The 16,001-nt window shown below is 34.1% G+C and overlaps 1 protein-coding gene across 1 annotated transcript; it reads left to right on the forward strand.

The window, feature by feature from the left end:
• Positions 1-3,980: 3,980 nt before the first annotated feature.
• LOC107813808 (basic endochitinase-like) lies at positions 3,981-5,915 on the forward strand. Its single transcript, XM_016639116.2, has 2 exons — positions 3,981-4,546; positions 5,389-5,915. The coding sequence occupies exons 1-2, from the start codon at positions 4,033-4,035 to the stop codon at positions 5,760-5,762; spliced, it is 888 nt and encodes a 295-aa protein (XP_016494602.2). The 5' UTR covers positions 3,981-4,032; the 3' UTR covers positions 5,763-5,915.
• Positions 5,916-16,001: the final 10,086 nt, after the last annotated feature.

Here is a 16,001-nt window from a genome sequence, read left to right on the forward strand (position 1 = left end):
CAATGATGAAGGATATAACAAGGTAAAATTATTTAATTAATATGTAACAACGATCTACACAATTTAAAGACATAATCTTTCACATTTAGCCCGTGTACATACTCGTCACCTCGTGTATACGATTTTCAATACATTTTAATTTATCACATCAATATCAATCCTAGGAAAAATTTCTCCCACACAAGGTTATACAAGTCACTTACCTCGACTTGCTCCAATTTAACCAAGTAGTATGCCTCTTTCTCGACTTTTCGACTCCGATCGACTCGTATCAAATCATAATTAATTCGATACAGTCAATAAAAATTATAGAATCAATTCCATAAGAAAATACTATATTTTTAAATAAAATCCGAGATTAACTCAAAAATTGTCCGTGGGGTCCACGTTTCGAAATCCGGTGAAAGTTACGAAATATGAACACCCGTTCAACCACGAGCCTAACCATACCAAAATGACTAAATTCCAATAACAATTCGACCCTCAAATCCTCAAATCTATCCAAGAAGATTTTCAAAAATTTCCAACTTAAATCACCAATTAACTAATAAAAACAGTGATGGATTTGGGTAATCTAACCAAAATTGAGATAAAAACACTTACCCTGATATTTTCTCTGAAAATCTCCCAAAATTCGCCTCAATCCGAGTTCCAAATCGTTAAAAATCGAGTCCCATTTTCAGAACTTAAACTCTCTGCCCAGGCTTTTTCTCCTATGCGATCGTGGCCAAAGGCACGCGATCGCGAAGAACAAAATAAGGTTACCTAGAATTAAGCTTCTGCGATCGCGGATAACTCTATGCAATCGCGAAACACAACATTCCTAGACCTACGCGATCGCTGACGCATCCACGCGATCGCGAAGGGTTAAGCGTGTGGACCAAGTTCTGCCTCGGTTCCTCTTCACAAACACGGTCTTAGCCACGCGTTCGCATAACACAGCTTGCCAAACCTACGCGATCTCGCACTCGCCCACGCGATCGCTTAGCACAAATTTTCAGCTTCCCAATTAACCCTACGCGATCGCATACCTTCTCACACGATCGCGTAGAAGAAAATCAGAACCTGCAGAAACCAGAACTTCAGCTATCAAGCCAAGTCTAAAAATAATCTATTAGGCATCCGAAACTCACCCGAGCCCCTCGGAACCTCAACCAAATATACCAACAAGTCCTAATATATCATACGAACTTAGTCGAGTCTTCAAATCACATCCAACAACACTAAAAACACGAATCATACATAGATTCAAGCCTAATGAACTTTGAAACTTTTAATTTCTACAAAGGACGCCGGAACATATCAAATCAAGTCCGATTGACCTCAAATTTTGCATGCAAGTCATAAATGACATAACGGAGCTACAAAAATTTTCGGAATTGGATTCCGACCCCGATATCAAAAAGTCAACTCCCCGGCAAACTTTCAAACTTAAATTCCTATTTTAGCCATTTCAAACCTAATTTAACTACGGACTTCAAAATAAAATTTCGAACAAGCTCCTAAGTCCAAAATCACCATACGGAGCTGTTAGAATCATCAAAATATTATTCCGGGGTTATTTTCTCAAAATGTTGACCGAAGTCAAACTTAGCATTTTAAGGCCAACTCAAGGAACTAAGTGTTCCGATTTCAACCCGAACACTTCCAAATCCCGAACCAACCATCCCCGCAAATCATAAATTTATAAAAGTACATACGGGAGTTTTATTTAGGGGAATGAGGTTCTAAAAGTAAAAATGACCGATTGGGTCATTACATAAAGGAAAATTCAAAATTCAAAATCCGTGGCTAGAGATATCGACAAAATGGAGTCATACTGAAATAAATTTTCACCGGACAAAGAATCACTTAAATGTTTAGATAGCCGATTAAAGTGGATTTTAAATTAAGGATAATATCTTCACATGCATCATTATAAATATAATCATTATTGAAATGGATACTATAGTATTTTAGAAATTGAAATTTCAAAATAGAAATATTTTTTTAAACATAATAGCATACCAAATAAGAATTCAAGTCGTAGTAAAAGAGTCATGTCGTAATCAAGGAATCTTCATATTGTGCCAACCTTTATGCTTTGCCATAGCTCATAAATACGAGTTATTATTTCGCTTTGTGACTATTTTTAGGTTTCAATGACACCAATAAAAATGGTACAAAAATAAAATTATCACTACGAGATTTGAGAAAATGTTAGCCCTTTTACATGTAGTGTTTCTTTATTAATATCTAATGATTATCTATAATTATCTAGAAGGTTTAAATTTTAAGGATATTTATATATAATTCAAATATTTAACATGGTTAATGTCAAATATCAAATGGAGTCATACTAGGAAAAAAAATCATCGGCTAAAGAATTTTTTAAATTTTAGATAGCCGACTAAAAGGAGTTTTGAATTAAGGATAATATTTCACTTACATTATTATAAAAATAATTATTATTGAAAAATAAAGTTTTAGAAACTGAAATTTTAAAATAAAAATATATTTTGAAAAATATCAACACACCAAATAAGAGTTCAAGTAATAATAAAAGAGTCAAGTCGTATCCAAAGAGTCCTTAGTAGTTTCAACCTTTGATTGTGTTTGCCATAAATATGAGTTATTATTTTGCTCCCTCACTATTTTTTGAATCCAATGACAACGACGATAATGATACCAAAAAAATAAAATAAAATTATAACTAGAAGATTTGAGAAATGTTTAATCATTTTCATATAGTGTTTTTTAATTAATATCTAATGATTATCTATATTTATCGAGAAGGTTTGAATTTTAAGATTATTTACATATAATTTAAATAACTTAAATATTTAATATGGTTAGTGTCTACGCAGATAGGATACTAATACCAGTTAGTAGATTAAAACGATGACTAGACAACAAAAAGACATTGACTCGCAAGTCAAGCACACGGTATCAATTACTCCTTTAGTTAGTACAAACTTAGAAGCGTAGGACCAATTATTTAGAGGAATAGTTATCACAATTTGAAATAGTATCAAAAGAATATATATTTTTTTCGTTTTATTAATTATTCGCCTAACATTGTTTGATGGAAGATGAAATTTAAGGTGTTAACCACTTACTACATCCGTTTCAATTTACGTGACACATTTTTTTTATTAGTTCGTTCAAAAAATAATGACATATTTTTATAATTAGAAATAATTAAACTTTAAACTTTTTGTTTTACCATTTTACCCTTAATAAAAAGTTTTTATAACATGACCCCATAAAATTTTTATCCCTTAAGTTTTTATGATCACAAATTTCAAAATTCTCCCTCTTTTTTTGTTAAATTCTATGCGAGTCAAACTAACTCATTTAAATTAAAATAGAGGAAGAATATATTAGTAATGATGGAAAAAAATATTAAGTAGTGAACGGTGATTAACAAAAAGCAAACATCACATTAAAATTAAAGTGTAATAGTTTAATTAATTTAATTTTTTTTAAAATTGTGAAATTTGTACAAAATTATATTTCATTTTGAACCCAAAACGTCATAAGTGTAATGGATTCATTAATAAAAACTTCTAGGCCGAACCCAACAACAACAACGATTTAGTAAAATTTTACAAGTGGGGTCTGGAGAGGATAATGTGTACGCAGGCCTTAACCCTACCCTGATGGGACAGAGAGGTTGTTTCCGATAGACCATCGGCTTAGGAAGACGAAAAAAAAATAAGAAAAGATAATATATCAGTACCGTCAACAGAAACCATAAAAATAATTAACAGAAACCATAAAAATAATAACAACATCATAAAAATCAGAAAATAGATTAGGTGTACTTCGAGGCCGAACCCGTCAAACTAAAATCATAGACACGTCCCTGATGTCAGAGTGCGTATTTTTCACTCAATTTTGAGCGTGTGAAACCCGAAAAAAAGTGAAGAAATTTTAAGGAACCCTCTAAAGTTCCAAACTTTTTCAAGGCTTTGCCTATAAAACACATGTTGCATACTCCACATTACTCATCCAATTGAAAAATATAGGTTCTTCCCAATGAATTAAACAATGAGCATTAAGCTATCTTTACTTTTCATTCTACCAATATTCTTGCTTCTCCTAACCGGCAAATTAGTAGAAGCTGGAGATATTGTGGTCTATTGGGGCCAAGATGTAGGAGAAGGTAAATTGATTGACACATGCAACTCTGGTCTCTACAAAATTGTCAACATTGCCTTTTTATCTTCTTTTGGCAATTTCCAAACTCCTAAACTTAACTTAGCTGGCCATTGTGAACCATCTTCTGGTAGTTGCCAACAGTTGACAAACAGCATTAGACATTGTCAAAGCATAGGAATTAAAATCATGCTCTCCATTGGAGGTTCAACTCCTACCTACACATTATCCTCAGTTGATGATGCTAGGCAAGTTGCTGATTACCTATGGAACAATTTTCTCGGCGGCCAATCATCTTTTAGGCCACTTGGAGATGCTGTGCTAGATGGCATAGATTTTGACATTGAACTTGGCCAACCGCATTATATTGCACTTGCCAAGAGACTTTCAGAACATGGCCAACAAGGTATGTCAAACACACTTTTTTATTAAAGCCAAACAGAGGTGGAACCAGGATTTGAAACATATATGTTCAATATTCTGATTCTTTTAAGTTAATAATTTGTGCATAATTCAATAACTTTTTAAGACAAATACAGAGTTTGGACAAAAGTTACTGGGTTCAGTCGAACCCATACCCAAAGGGCTAGCTCCGCCCCTGAAGCCAAAGGATGGATATCATGATGTGTTGTAGAATAACCAAGAATTGCAGTATCCCATGTTAACCAAGCACAAAGAAAATAATTGTAATTTGGTTGTTGAATAGGTTGAAGGGGAGCCTTTGCGTAACTGGTAAAGTTGTTGTCACGTGACTAGGGGGTCATGAATTTGAGCCTTGGAAATAGCCTCTTGTAAAAATGCAGGGTGAGACTGTATACAATAGATCCTTGTGGTTCGACCCTTCTACCCCGCGCATTAGCGGGAGCTTAATGCACCGAGTTGTCTTTTTTTGTTGTTGTTGAATGCAACACTTTGGTTCAGTGGTAAGGACAGAACACGTGATGCATTGGTTAATTAGACGAACATCACTGGTTTGAACCCTGCCACAGAGATATTTGGTAATTAAGTTGGAAGAAGGGTAATAGGGCGAGTTCAAACACTGTGAGCCAACTGGTGTCGGGCCAGAAGCGCGCAGGGAATTTCTCCGGAAGAAATGTTCTCTGATATAAACTTGTGCACTAACTAATATCGTGCCAGAAGCCCACGATGGATTTCTCCAACATAAAATGAAAATGTCATTAAACATCAATTCTAGATTTTCAAGCCATTAGAGTGGCAAAACTCATTCCCTTATTATGTTTTTTACAGGTAAAAAAATATACTTAACTGCAGCACCACAATGTCCTTTTCCTGATAAACTTCTTAACGGTGCATTACAAACTGGCTTATTTGACTATGTTTGGGTCCAATTTTACAACAATCCCGAGTGCGAGTTTATGAGCAATTCAGAAAATTTCAAGAGGAGGTGGAATCAGTGGACATCAATCCCTGCAAAGAAGTTGTATATTGGACTTCCAGCAGCCAAGGCAGCCGCGGGTAGTGGCTATATTCCAAAGCAAGTGCTAATGTCACAAGTTTTACCATTTCTAAAGGGATCTTCAAAGTATGGAGGTGTCATGCTTTGGAATAGAAAATTTGATGTTCAAAGTGGCTATAGCTCTGCTATCAGGGGTGCTGTTTAAGTTCTGAATAAACGGGGCGCCCCTGTATCGCTCTAAACCATCTTTAAGACCTAAATAAATCAAGTTAATTTGTTGTTATCTGCCTAGAAAGTACATGTAAGAGTTAGAATTTTTACTGATGAAAATGTGAAGGTCATCTTATTTCCTTCTTGATAATAGTAGTATCTATGGTTCTCTTTATATTCTCTTTATAACAGTTATCCTTAGTAACAATACTTCACTATAATAGCCAAGTTTTCGTTGAAACCAATTTTTCATATTATATTATAATATATGTTTCTTATAATAACACTTTATTATAACAGACAAATAATATCGAAACAAACGAGACTATTATAAAAACGTTTGATTATTTTTCAGTCAAATAAAGGAACTTTAGAGGTTTCTTGATAATAGTATGAAGCCTGATTTCAAATTTGAACTATTGGAGTCATGTTAAGCAGCAAATAGAGAACAAAGGAGGGACGTTTCTTTTCATTTCATTTCTCATATGTATAAAGTTATTTAGAGAAGAACCAAGGCAAAGAATAATGGCATAACTGGATTTTGTTTTATACTATGGTTAGCTCTTAGGACTAATAAGTTATATTCTGTATACGAAAGTGAGAACAATTTTTCTTCCGGGCAACAGTAACATGTTAATAATTGAGCGTGAATTCTTCATTCTTACATTTGGAAAAGTTAGACAACAAAAATTGACTTCAAGTCAAGCAACAAAAGTACACCTATTCTGTTAACTCATACCAGACATTCAGACTTCACAAGTTGACTTCAAGTCAAGCAATGACAGTACACAGATTCAGTAGACTCAAAACACATTTTTTTAATCATGAGCTGCGTTTAACTTTAAGGAAGGGGAGCTTGGCGTAATTGGTAAAGTTATTGTCATGTGTTCGAACCGTGAAAATAATCTCTTGCAGAAATGCAGGGTAAGACTATGTACAACAGACTCTTGTGGTCCAGCCCTTCCCAGGGCCCGCATAGCGGGAGCTTAACTTTAAGGGCTAGTTGGGGCGTCAAATATCATATTAGTATTTTCAAATAATGAACTTCACTATCTGCAAATACTGGTTAGCCATCGGTACTTGTAAATAATGAAAGTATCGTTCTTTTTGGGAAAAATTTAAAAAGAAAGTGTATCGCATGAAATTGAGTACTAATCATACTAGTACTAGTACTAGGAGTATATTATAAGTGGGAATACCCCAAGTTGTAAAGTTGATTTACTAAAATGTCCATAAAAAACTGAATGACATTTTTAGCCCTCATCTATATATACTACTCCTATAATATTTTTGTACCAAATAGAAAATTTACCTTACGATAAGTGATAAATAAATCAAATTTAATGAGAAGTGGCATGATGCCAAGCATTTAATGTAGTCTATTCGTTTATGCACAATGAAGTTGGCTAATTAATTTGGATCTTATTAAATGGTAAGTGATGGCTACAAAACGTGAGAATTGGAATGAATTTCTTATCACCACATGAGCATTTTCAACTCCTACAAAAATAAATGCACAATGAAGTTGGTTAATTAATTTGGATCCTAAATGGTAAATAACGGCTACAAAAAGTTGGAACAGAAATGAATTTCTTATCACAGCTAGCATTTTCAACTTCCACCATTAACGTTAGCTACAAAGTGCTGTTAGTAAACTTTTGGTTTTCCCATGTTTTATCAATCATGATTCGGTTGAAACATTAATAAAGTCAATTGTTATCAAATTTAATTGCTAATTAATTAGTTTATTTGCTAAAGATGATTATTTAATGACCTTATATAAATGAATTTTAAATTAATAATATGCATAACCATCACCATTAGAAGAAACAGTAGAGAGAGTTTGTAGATTTACTAGGTAAACTTTTTTTCCTTTGTTACTTCCTATGAGTATTCATGAAATTGTATATTTTGGTTCTTGCTATGTTTTGCCAAGCAATACTCTCCACTGTTATTAATCATTTTTGTTGCGATTGATTATTAGAAACTTAAAGGTATTTTTTATTTGACTCTACACCTGAAACTTTATTGACAAACATGTTATGCGCCTAGGGGTGGCAAGTGGGCCGGGCCCGGTCTTAAGTGGGCTTCGCGGGCCCGGTCCTAAGTGGGCCGGCCCTATACAGTCCGGTCCTAAACGGTCCTGGGTTTCGCGGGCTTATTGCTGGAACCGGCTCGGGACCGGGACCACGAACTAACGGGCCCGGATTAAGTGGGCCGGTCCCAGGCCTAAACGGGCCCAACAGAAACTTTTTATTTTTAATTTTTTTTTATAGAAATTAGAGAAAAAAATAGTAATAAAGATATATAAGCTATATTCGATTTATATACTATATATACATCTTAAAATAAATATATATATACTATATTATATATACATAGTATACATCTTAAAATATACTATATATACATCTTAAGATATACTATATATATATATAGTATAGTATAGTAGATCTTAAGATATCTATATTCATATGCAATAACTAAATTTTCATACATGTAATTCCATCTAGTTGGACAAGGTTTAGGAACCTTTCTTTCTCTTAGGCCAAATTCATCGCATCTTTTAAAATATTCTCTAAGTCTACTTCTACGATTTGAATAAAAAAGCCAATTAAGAGCCATTTTAACTTTTTCAATTTCAACATTTAAAATTCGCATGCCATCACCCACAATTAAATGGTAAATATGACAAATACATCTAACATGAAAAATATTACTAAATACAGGACTTAGTATCGTGGTAAGCAAGGCTACAGCATTTGTGTTACTAGTAGCATTATCCATTGAAACTGATATTATTTTATCACTAATGCAAAAATATCTACAAATATCCGCAATCGTGCTAGAAATAAACTGCCCTGTGTGACGTGAATTAATTATTCTATAAGCAATAATGCGCTTTTGCATTATCCAATGCTCATCAATCCAATGACTGGTAACAGTAAGGTAATCACAGTCATTACCACTTCTACCAATATCAGTTGTAATAGCAAGACGACAATTTATATGAGTAAATAAATAGCGCAAATATTGTTCATATTCATGTTTATATTTATAAATATCACTCTTTACGGTTGTGTGAGGAAAACCTTTATAAGTAGGATTATAAATTTTTTTTAATATAATGCACAAAGTGGGGGTTAGAAGAAAAACTATAGGGTAAGCACATAACAGTGACCATTTTTGCCAATTCTTCCCGATCTTTTTTTGGATCATAATATAAAATATCACCGGTAACAGTGTTAATTCCCGGTTGAAATTGATTTGACCCGGTACTAAGGTCAGCCTGACTAGGTGCACTCGTCCCCTCAGCCAAAGCTTTCATACGAAAATATCTAGCTTTATCTTGAGGGTGTAGTAATATGTGTCTAGTCAAACTTCCCGTCCCCTCCCCTCTCCCCTCCCCCCCGGACTTCCAACATATTGAAAAACTAACTCTTTGCCACAAGTTTTACACTTAGCCCTATTTTTTTCTCTTAGTTGAGTAAAAAATTGCCAAACAAGAGATGTTTCTGCCCGTTTAGGAGGTTGTCTAGAAAAAGTAGGGGCACTAATAGGAGGGTCAGATGGGGGATCATCTAGATTATTATTAGTTGGGTTAACTTCAGGAGCAGGACTAGTGGGTGTATCATCATCCGGTTGCGTTTCATCAAAATCTATTTCTTCATCATCATTTTCATCAATAGTTGGATTACCATAAAGAGCATTCATATATTCATGGTTTAATTGTTCACCGGGTGCTATATTATGGAAAAATTGACTCTCGATAAATTGTAATAAACTATTATCGCTATCAAGAATAGGAGGTGTAGGACGGGTAACATGTTTGGGTCGGGGAGCCGGGGTAAGTGGAGGAGGAACATATTGGCCACTAGATTCACCACTCTTCGATTTTTTCTTATTTTTACTAAACATATTTTTTAAGGAATAAGCTATCTTAATTAATCAAGCAAAATAAATAAAACAAACAAAATTATAATATTAAAACTTAAGAGTTGGAACGAGTTTACCAAATTGACGAACAACTTGTTGGAAATTGATTATCGTTGAAGACTTCAATTCACCAACTTCACAATTGTTTCACAAATTGTAACAATAAAGTAAGCAATAGTAGAAGTAAATTAGAGAGAGATTGTGATAGATTGATGATTTTGTAAGAAAAAATGAAAGAATGATGGGGTATTTATAGTTGAAAATAGGGGAAAAGTGTAATTATAAAAAGTTTGGGATTAAAACAAAGTTGAGGGGTTAAATGGCTATTTCATAAATAGCCAACGGCTATTTTTGACAGCCCAACATTTTTTTTTTTTTTAAAAAAAAAAATTTAAAAAAAATAGCTGTTGGGCCCGCTAGGCCCGCTAAGGGACCGGGCCGGTGCCGGGCCCCTGGCGGGCCAAACGGTCCCGGGCCTGGCAGGCCCAATCATAGGACCGGCCCACGAGACCGGACCAGGCCCGCTAAAATCGGACCAAACGGTCCTGGCCCGTTTAGCCGTTTGGCTCGTCTGGCCCGCGGTCCTGGGCCGGTCCCGGGCCTGAACCGGCCCACTTACCAGGCCTATATGCGCCTATAGACTACTGTTTAACAAATTCCATGTTTAGCATCCAGTTCACTACTTAGTATGTTAGAAAATGTGCTTCCGTTTGCCTCAGTGTTTTTCTTCTATGATCAGCAGAATTATGTTTTAGTCCTATAGATGTCATGCTTTAAGTTTATATTGCATAAGAGATCATGCTAAAAGTTTATTTTTTTGGAGTTAAAATTTATGGGGTTCTTTTAAATTTGATTATCTGAGACATGGGTTTACAATTTGGTTTAGCCATTAAGAAGTTTCCCTTTGTTTCTGCTAATATGGAGGACGCTAATACATCCTTTAATGTGATTTAATATAAAAGGGAATATCCAGATGCGGATCCAGGATTTGAAGGTTGCGAGTGCCACCATGTTATGCATACAGTATACATGTTAGTAGCTACAAAGACAAATTAGGAATAATAGGTCGGTTCGCTTAGTTTTTGGTTAATTTGAATAGGCCTTTCATTCACAAAGCAAATAAGTTCGATTTTAGTTCAAATTTTTAACGCTTAATTTAAACACATTCTAAATAAAAATGCAAAAGAAAAATAACATTTTTCATGAAAGAGCGCCTCCAATATAAATATTTGCTTAAAGAGCACCTTAACTATACTATATATTCTTTGTTTGACTAGATTAATTTACTTGTATTGTTCTTTGTTTATTTTTCTATCTTAATTGTTGAGTTATATGACAATTATTTTCAAAGAAAAATCTTCAACATTCAACATATGATATTCGACTCAAAACGACTATCAATCAAGCCATTTAATTTTTTTTCAAAACCCAATAGAAGATATTGCTCAAATTATATTCCAATATATAAATTAATATCGTTTCATTAAAAATAAAAAAATTATATGCTAATTAAAATCAATTCAAATTACCTATAGAAAATAATTGTTCATAAAAGTAAGGTATAATGATAGAAACAAAATGAGGACAGAAAGTTAAAAAAATAAAGAAGAGAGACTTAGCAAGTAATAAAAGGAAGAAAAGGAGGGAAAGAGCCGAAAAAGAAGGAAAAGAGGTGAGGCCCTAGGCCCAGCTGAAAATAAAAAAAATCTTAATAAGTAGAAAAAATGAAAAATCAAAGGAGTTGTTCCAATGGGGAATCAAACTTACATTCATGAGGCCAAAGAAAGCCTTCAAAGGGAAGGCTAAACCAATGGCACCTGCTTCCACTTTGTGATTTTTGAGTGCCACTCTATTCATATATACGTTTCTTCACAGAGATATTATGTACATAGTAAGAATTTAGCGAAGCGAGCGGGTGCCGTGGTACCCATACCTCATAAGGTAGATCCGCCCCTGGGAATATCACAGATCATATTTGTGATGGCCCAAAATGTTATTTTTAAATTTAATGATTAATTATGTGATCTAAGAACTATTTACCATTACTCGACTTGAGTGTGCAGTCTGTAAAAAAATTTCGGAAAAGTTTTCAGGTGAAAAATAGATTAAAATATGAGTTAGAGCTTTAAAACTCAACTGAGTTGACTTTGGTCAACATTTTGAGCAAACAGACTCGGATCAGTATTTTGACAATTTTGGTAGGTCTGTATCGTGATTTGGGACTTAGGTGTATGCCCGGAATCAAATTCTGAGGTCCCTAGCCAGAGATATGGAATTTTGATGAAAAATTAAAAGTTTAAGTTCAAATAGTGACCGGATATCAAATTATGTGCAAACGACCCCTGAATAGAATTTTGATGATTCCAACAGCTCCGTATGGTGATTTTGGACTTAGGAGCGTGATCGCAATTTTATTTGAAAGTCCGTAGTAGAATTAGGCTTGAAATGCCGAAAGTTAAATTTTTGGGAAGTTTGACCGAGGGGTTGACTTTTTGATATCGGGGTCGAAATCCGATTCTGAAATTTTTTATAAATCCATTATGTTATTTATGACTTGTGTGCAAAATTTGAGGTCAATCGGAATTGATTTGATATGTTTCGGCGCAAAATATAGAAGTTGGAAGATTTGAAAACTCATAATTCGATTCGATGCGCGATTCGTAATTTTGGCGTTGTTTGGCATGGTTTGAAACCTCAACTAAGTTCATATTATATTTTGAGACATGTTGGTATATTTGGTTAAGGTACTGAGGGCCTCGGGCGGATTTCGGAAGGTTAACGGAATGAATTTCGGACAAAAAGGAGCTGCTGGAATATTTCTGCTGCAGAAGCTGTTTTTGGACAGCAACCGGTGCAATCGCAGAGCTGACTTTGAAAGCTTATATCTCGAAATTTATAAGGAATCTGAACATTTTTAAAACATAAAAGTTGTAGCCCTTTGATTCTAGTTTTCAGAATGATAAACCATTTATCATTCAGACATTTATACAAAATGTTATGATCGATTGACTGAAGCTACTACTGCAGATTTTTGCTACAGCAGTGTGCATCGCCAGAAATTTCTGCTGTACAGGGCTGACTTTAGGAGCTTATATCTCGCAATCTATAAGGAGTTGGGCGATGAGCAAAACATGAAAGTTGTAGTACTTTGTATCTAGTTTGCAGAACTTTTAACCATTTGGCAGTTGGAGTTGAGTACAAGAAGTTATGATTGATATATTACAGGCTGTCGAGGAAGAGTTTGATGTTTTCAACATAAGCATGTATTGATCCAAAAGTCCATTTTTAGTTCTAGAGATCGAAATTCGATTTCGAGACTTTCGACATTTTGATAATGAATTATAGGAGTGATCTGGAAAGTTTGATCTAATTTCATCAAGTCACGATTGAGTTTTAAACGCGAAATATGAGTTAATTGTTTAACGAGCGAAATTTGTATCACATTGAGTAAATGAGCTCCGAATTGAGTTTCGATTAAACGAATGGGTTCGTAGTTTTATTTGTGACTCATAGGAATAAGAATCGTCGAATTCCGAGTTCGAATGATAGAGTTAGAGCTTTTTTAGTGAAATAAAACTGTTGGTGTAAATAGTCCTGGTGTGCACCTTTAGCGACCAGATGTGACACTTTTAGTGACGGGATTGGACTTTTAGCGACCGGAATAGTGTTTTTGGGGCAGAAACTTAAGGACCAAAAATGGTCATTTCCTTCATTTCGTTTTGGAGTTTTGGAGCACGGTTCTTGGGCGATTTTGAGGATTTCTTCAAGATTTCAACTTGGGTAAGTGTCTTATATCCAAATGTGATTATATTTCATAAATCCATGGTCATATTCATCATTTATTTCGGATTTAAATGGAAGAAATCAAGATTTTTGCAAAATCTTCCAAAAATGAAAATTTAAGATTTGGAGGTCGAGTTTTTATCGGATTTTGGTAAAATTGGTACGGGTGGACTCGGAATAGAATGGGTTGTCGGATTTTTTAAGTTTCGCCGGAGTCCGAGATGTGGGCCCCATGGACAAATTTTGAGCTAATTTCGGATTTTAATGAAAATATAATATTTTCTTATGTAAGTGATTACTATAATTTTTGTTGACTGTATCAAATTAATTATGACTAGATACGAGTCGATCGGAGTCGGAAATTCGAGGAAAAAGCATAATACTTGGTTAAATTGAAACAAGTGAGGTAAGTGACTTGTCTAACCTTATGTGGGGGAAATTTTTCCTAGGATTGGTATTGATGTAATTATTAAAATGTGTTGAAAGTCGTGTGCACGAGGTGACGAGTGTGTACACGGGCTAAATTGCGAAAGATTATATTTTTAAATTGTGTAGATCACTATTGCGCATTTATTAAATTATTGTATCTTGTTATATTCTTCATCATTGATCTGAGATATATACTTCAAATTTGTTTGATCTTTTCTTACTAATTGTTTTACCTATTTAGTTGAAACTTGGTTTCTTTTATTCTGTGCATTATTTGAAGGTTGATTTTCTTTAAATTAAATATTATTAATATAAAGTATTTGACATTTTTAAACTTGATATTGAAGTAACGTAGTAAAGATTTTGAAATATTATTTTCCAAAATTATTTACTCCTGAATATTTTTATACTCATTGTGAGGGAGCCGTGAGCTCTTTATTGTTGAAGAATATTATTAATGAATTATTTTGACATGAGCTGTGAGCTCTTTATTGTGGAAAACTATTATTGATGATTTATTTTGGCATGAGCCGTGAGCTCTTTATTATAGCAAACTATTATTGATGATTTATTTTGGCATGAGCCGTGAGCTCTTTATTGTGGCAAACTATTATTGATGATTTATTTTGGCATGAGCTGTGAGCTCTTTATTGTGGAAAAATATTGTTATTGAATTGTTTTGGCAAGTTAAATTATTTGAGCACTTGAGGTGCAAATTGTGATATATTGTGATATTGATATGCATGCGGTGGTATAAGGTCTGGGTGTTGAAACACATGCGGTGAGATAAGGGTGGCTTGATACGCGTGGCTAGTAGGGGAACTACTAGAAGTCATGCGGTGTGATAAGGGTGGCTAAAACGCGGGATGCTATTTCGGAAAAAATATTTTCTTTAAATAAATTGTGAAGGCTCCCGCGGTGATATAAGGAAATGAGATATTTTGAATTTATTTATGATTTGGGACTACGAGGCGGTACCTCGGGAGTGCCCTTGTTGATATTGATTTATGGCCGTAGTTGCCTTTGATTATTATTGTGATTTTCATAAAGTTGAAGGAAATTCTGTTTTGATTTTCACGAGATATTATTTGCAATTATTTGATGTCATTAAATGTGACATACTATTTAATTTATTTTCACTGTCATTTTATTTTACTACATTAATAAATATTTTACCATACCATTATTATATTCCAGTAGGGGCTCACCTGACCTCGTCACTACTCTACTGAGGTTAGGCTTGACACTTACTGGGTACCGCTGTGGTATACTCATACTATGCTTCTGCACATCTTTTTGTGCAGATCCAGCTACATTTTACCAGCCTAGACGTCATTGAGTTACCTGCGCACGGAGACTTCGAGGTATATCTGCCAGCGTCCGCAGACTCCGGAGTCCCCTTCTATCATTTTATGTTGCTTCCTTATATTTTATCTAGACCTTGACATATAGAGACATTGAGAATAAATTCTTAGAAGCTTGTGACTTATTTCAACCGGGTTTTGGGAGTTGAAATTGTTTGAATTGTAGTTTATTTATTTCAGATATTTATTATTATTCCGCATTGATAGGCTTACCTAGTCTTAGAGACTAGGTTCCATCACGACATCCTACGGAGAGAATTTGGGGTCGTGACAATATTTCCTTTTGTTATAAAGATTTTAGAGTTATGTTCTAATAAGACTGTATAAGAATTGTGATTTAGGAACCTTGCTGATAATTGTACTAATTGAAATTAAAGTATAGCTTTTTAATCATAGATACACTGATCACTACCTTTTAACAAGATCTTTTACATATTTCATATGTTTATATCAATGTTCTTTGTTCGTGAATTGAAAACATAGCAAATGAGCTCTTCCTAACATAAAAGTTTTATTACTTTGTATGGGTATCAAACTTTTGATTTTATATTAAGGCTTAATTTTGTGTTACAATCGTTTTAACATGTTACTTGGATAGCTGCATCACAAAATCGGTAACAATTCTACACATTTACAATTACTTTTTTAAAGAAAGTTATTAAGATAGTGGTACATATACCAATTGAAATTGCTAGATTTTCCAATCGAACCACAATAATTAA

The sequence above is a fragment of the Nicotiana tabacum genome, chromosome 13 (genome assembly GCF_000715075.1).
Source record: "Nicotiana tabacum cultivar K326 chromosome 13, ASM71507v2, whole genome shotgun sequence".
In the NCBI taxonomy this organism is placed as follows: domain Eukaryota; kingdom Viridiplantae; phylum Streptophyta; class Magnoliopsida; order Solanales; family Solanaceae; genus Nicotiana; species Nicotiana tabacum.

Excerpts from the sequence above, each read along its gene's own strand:
- LOC107813808 (XM_016639116.2), top strand. The coding sequence starts at position 4,033 with ATGAGCATTAAGCTATCTTTACTTTTCATTCTACCAATATTCTTGCTT. Across the intron at positions 4,547-5,388 it reads TTCAGAACATGGCCAACAAG|GTAAAAAAATATACTTAACT; the intron begins GTATGTCAAACA and ends TGTTTTTTACAG.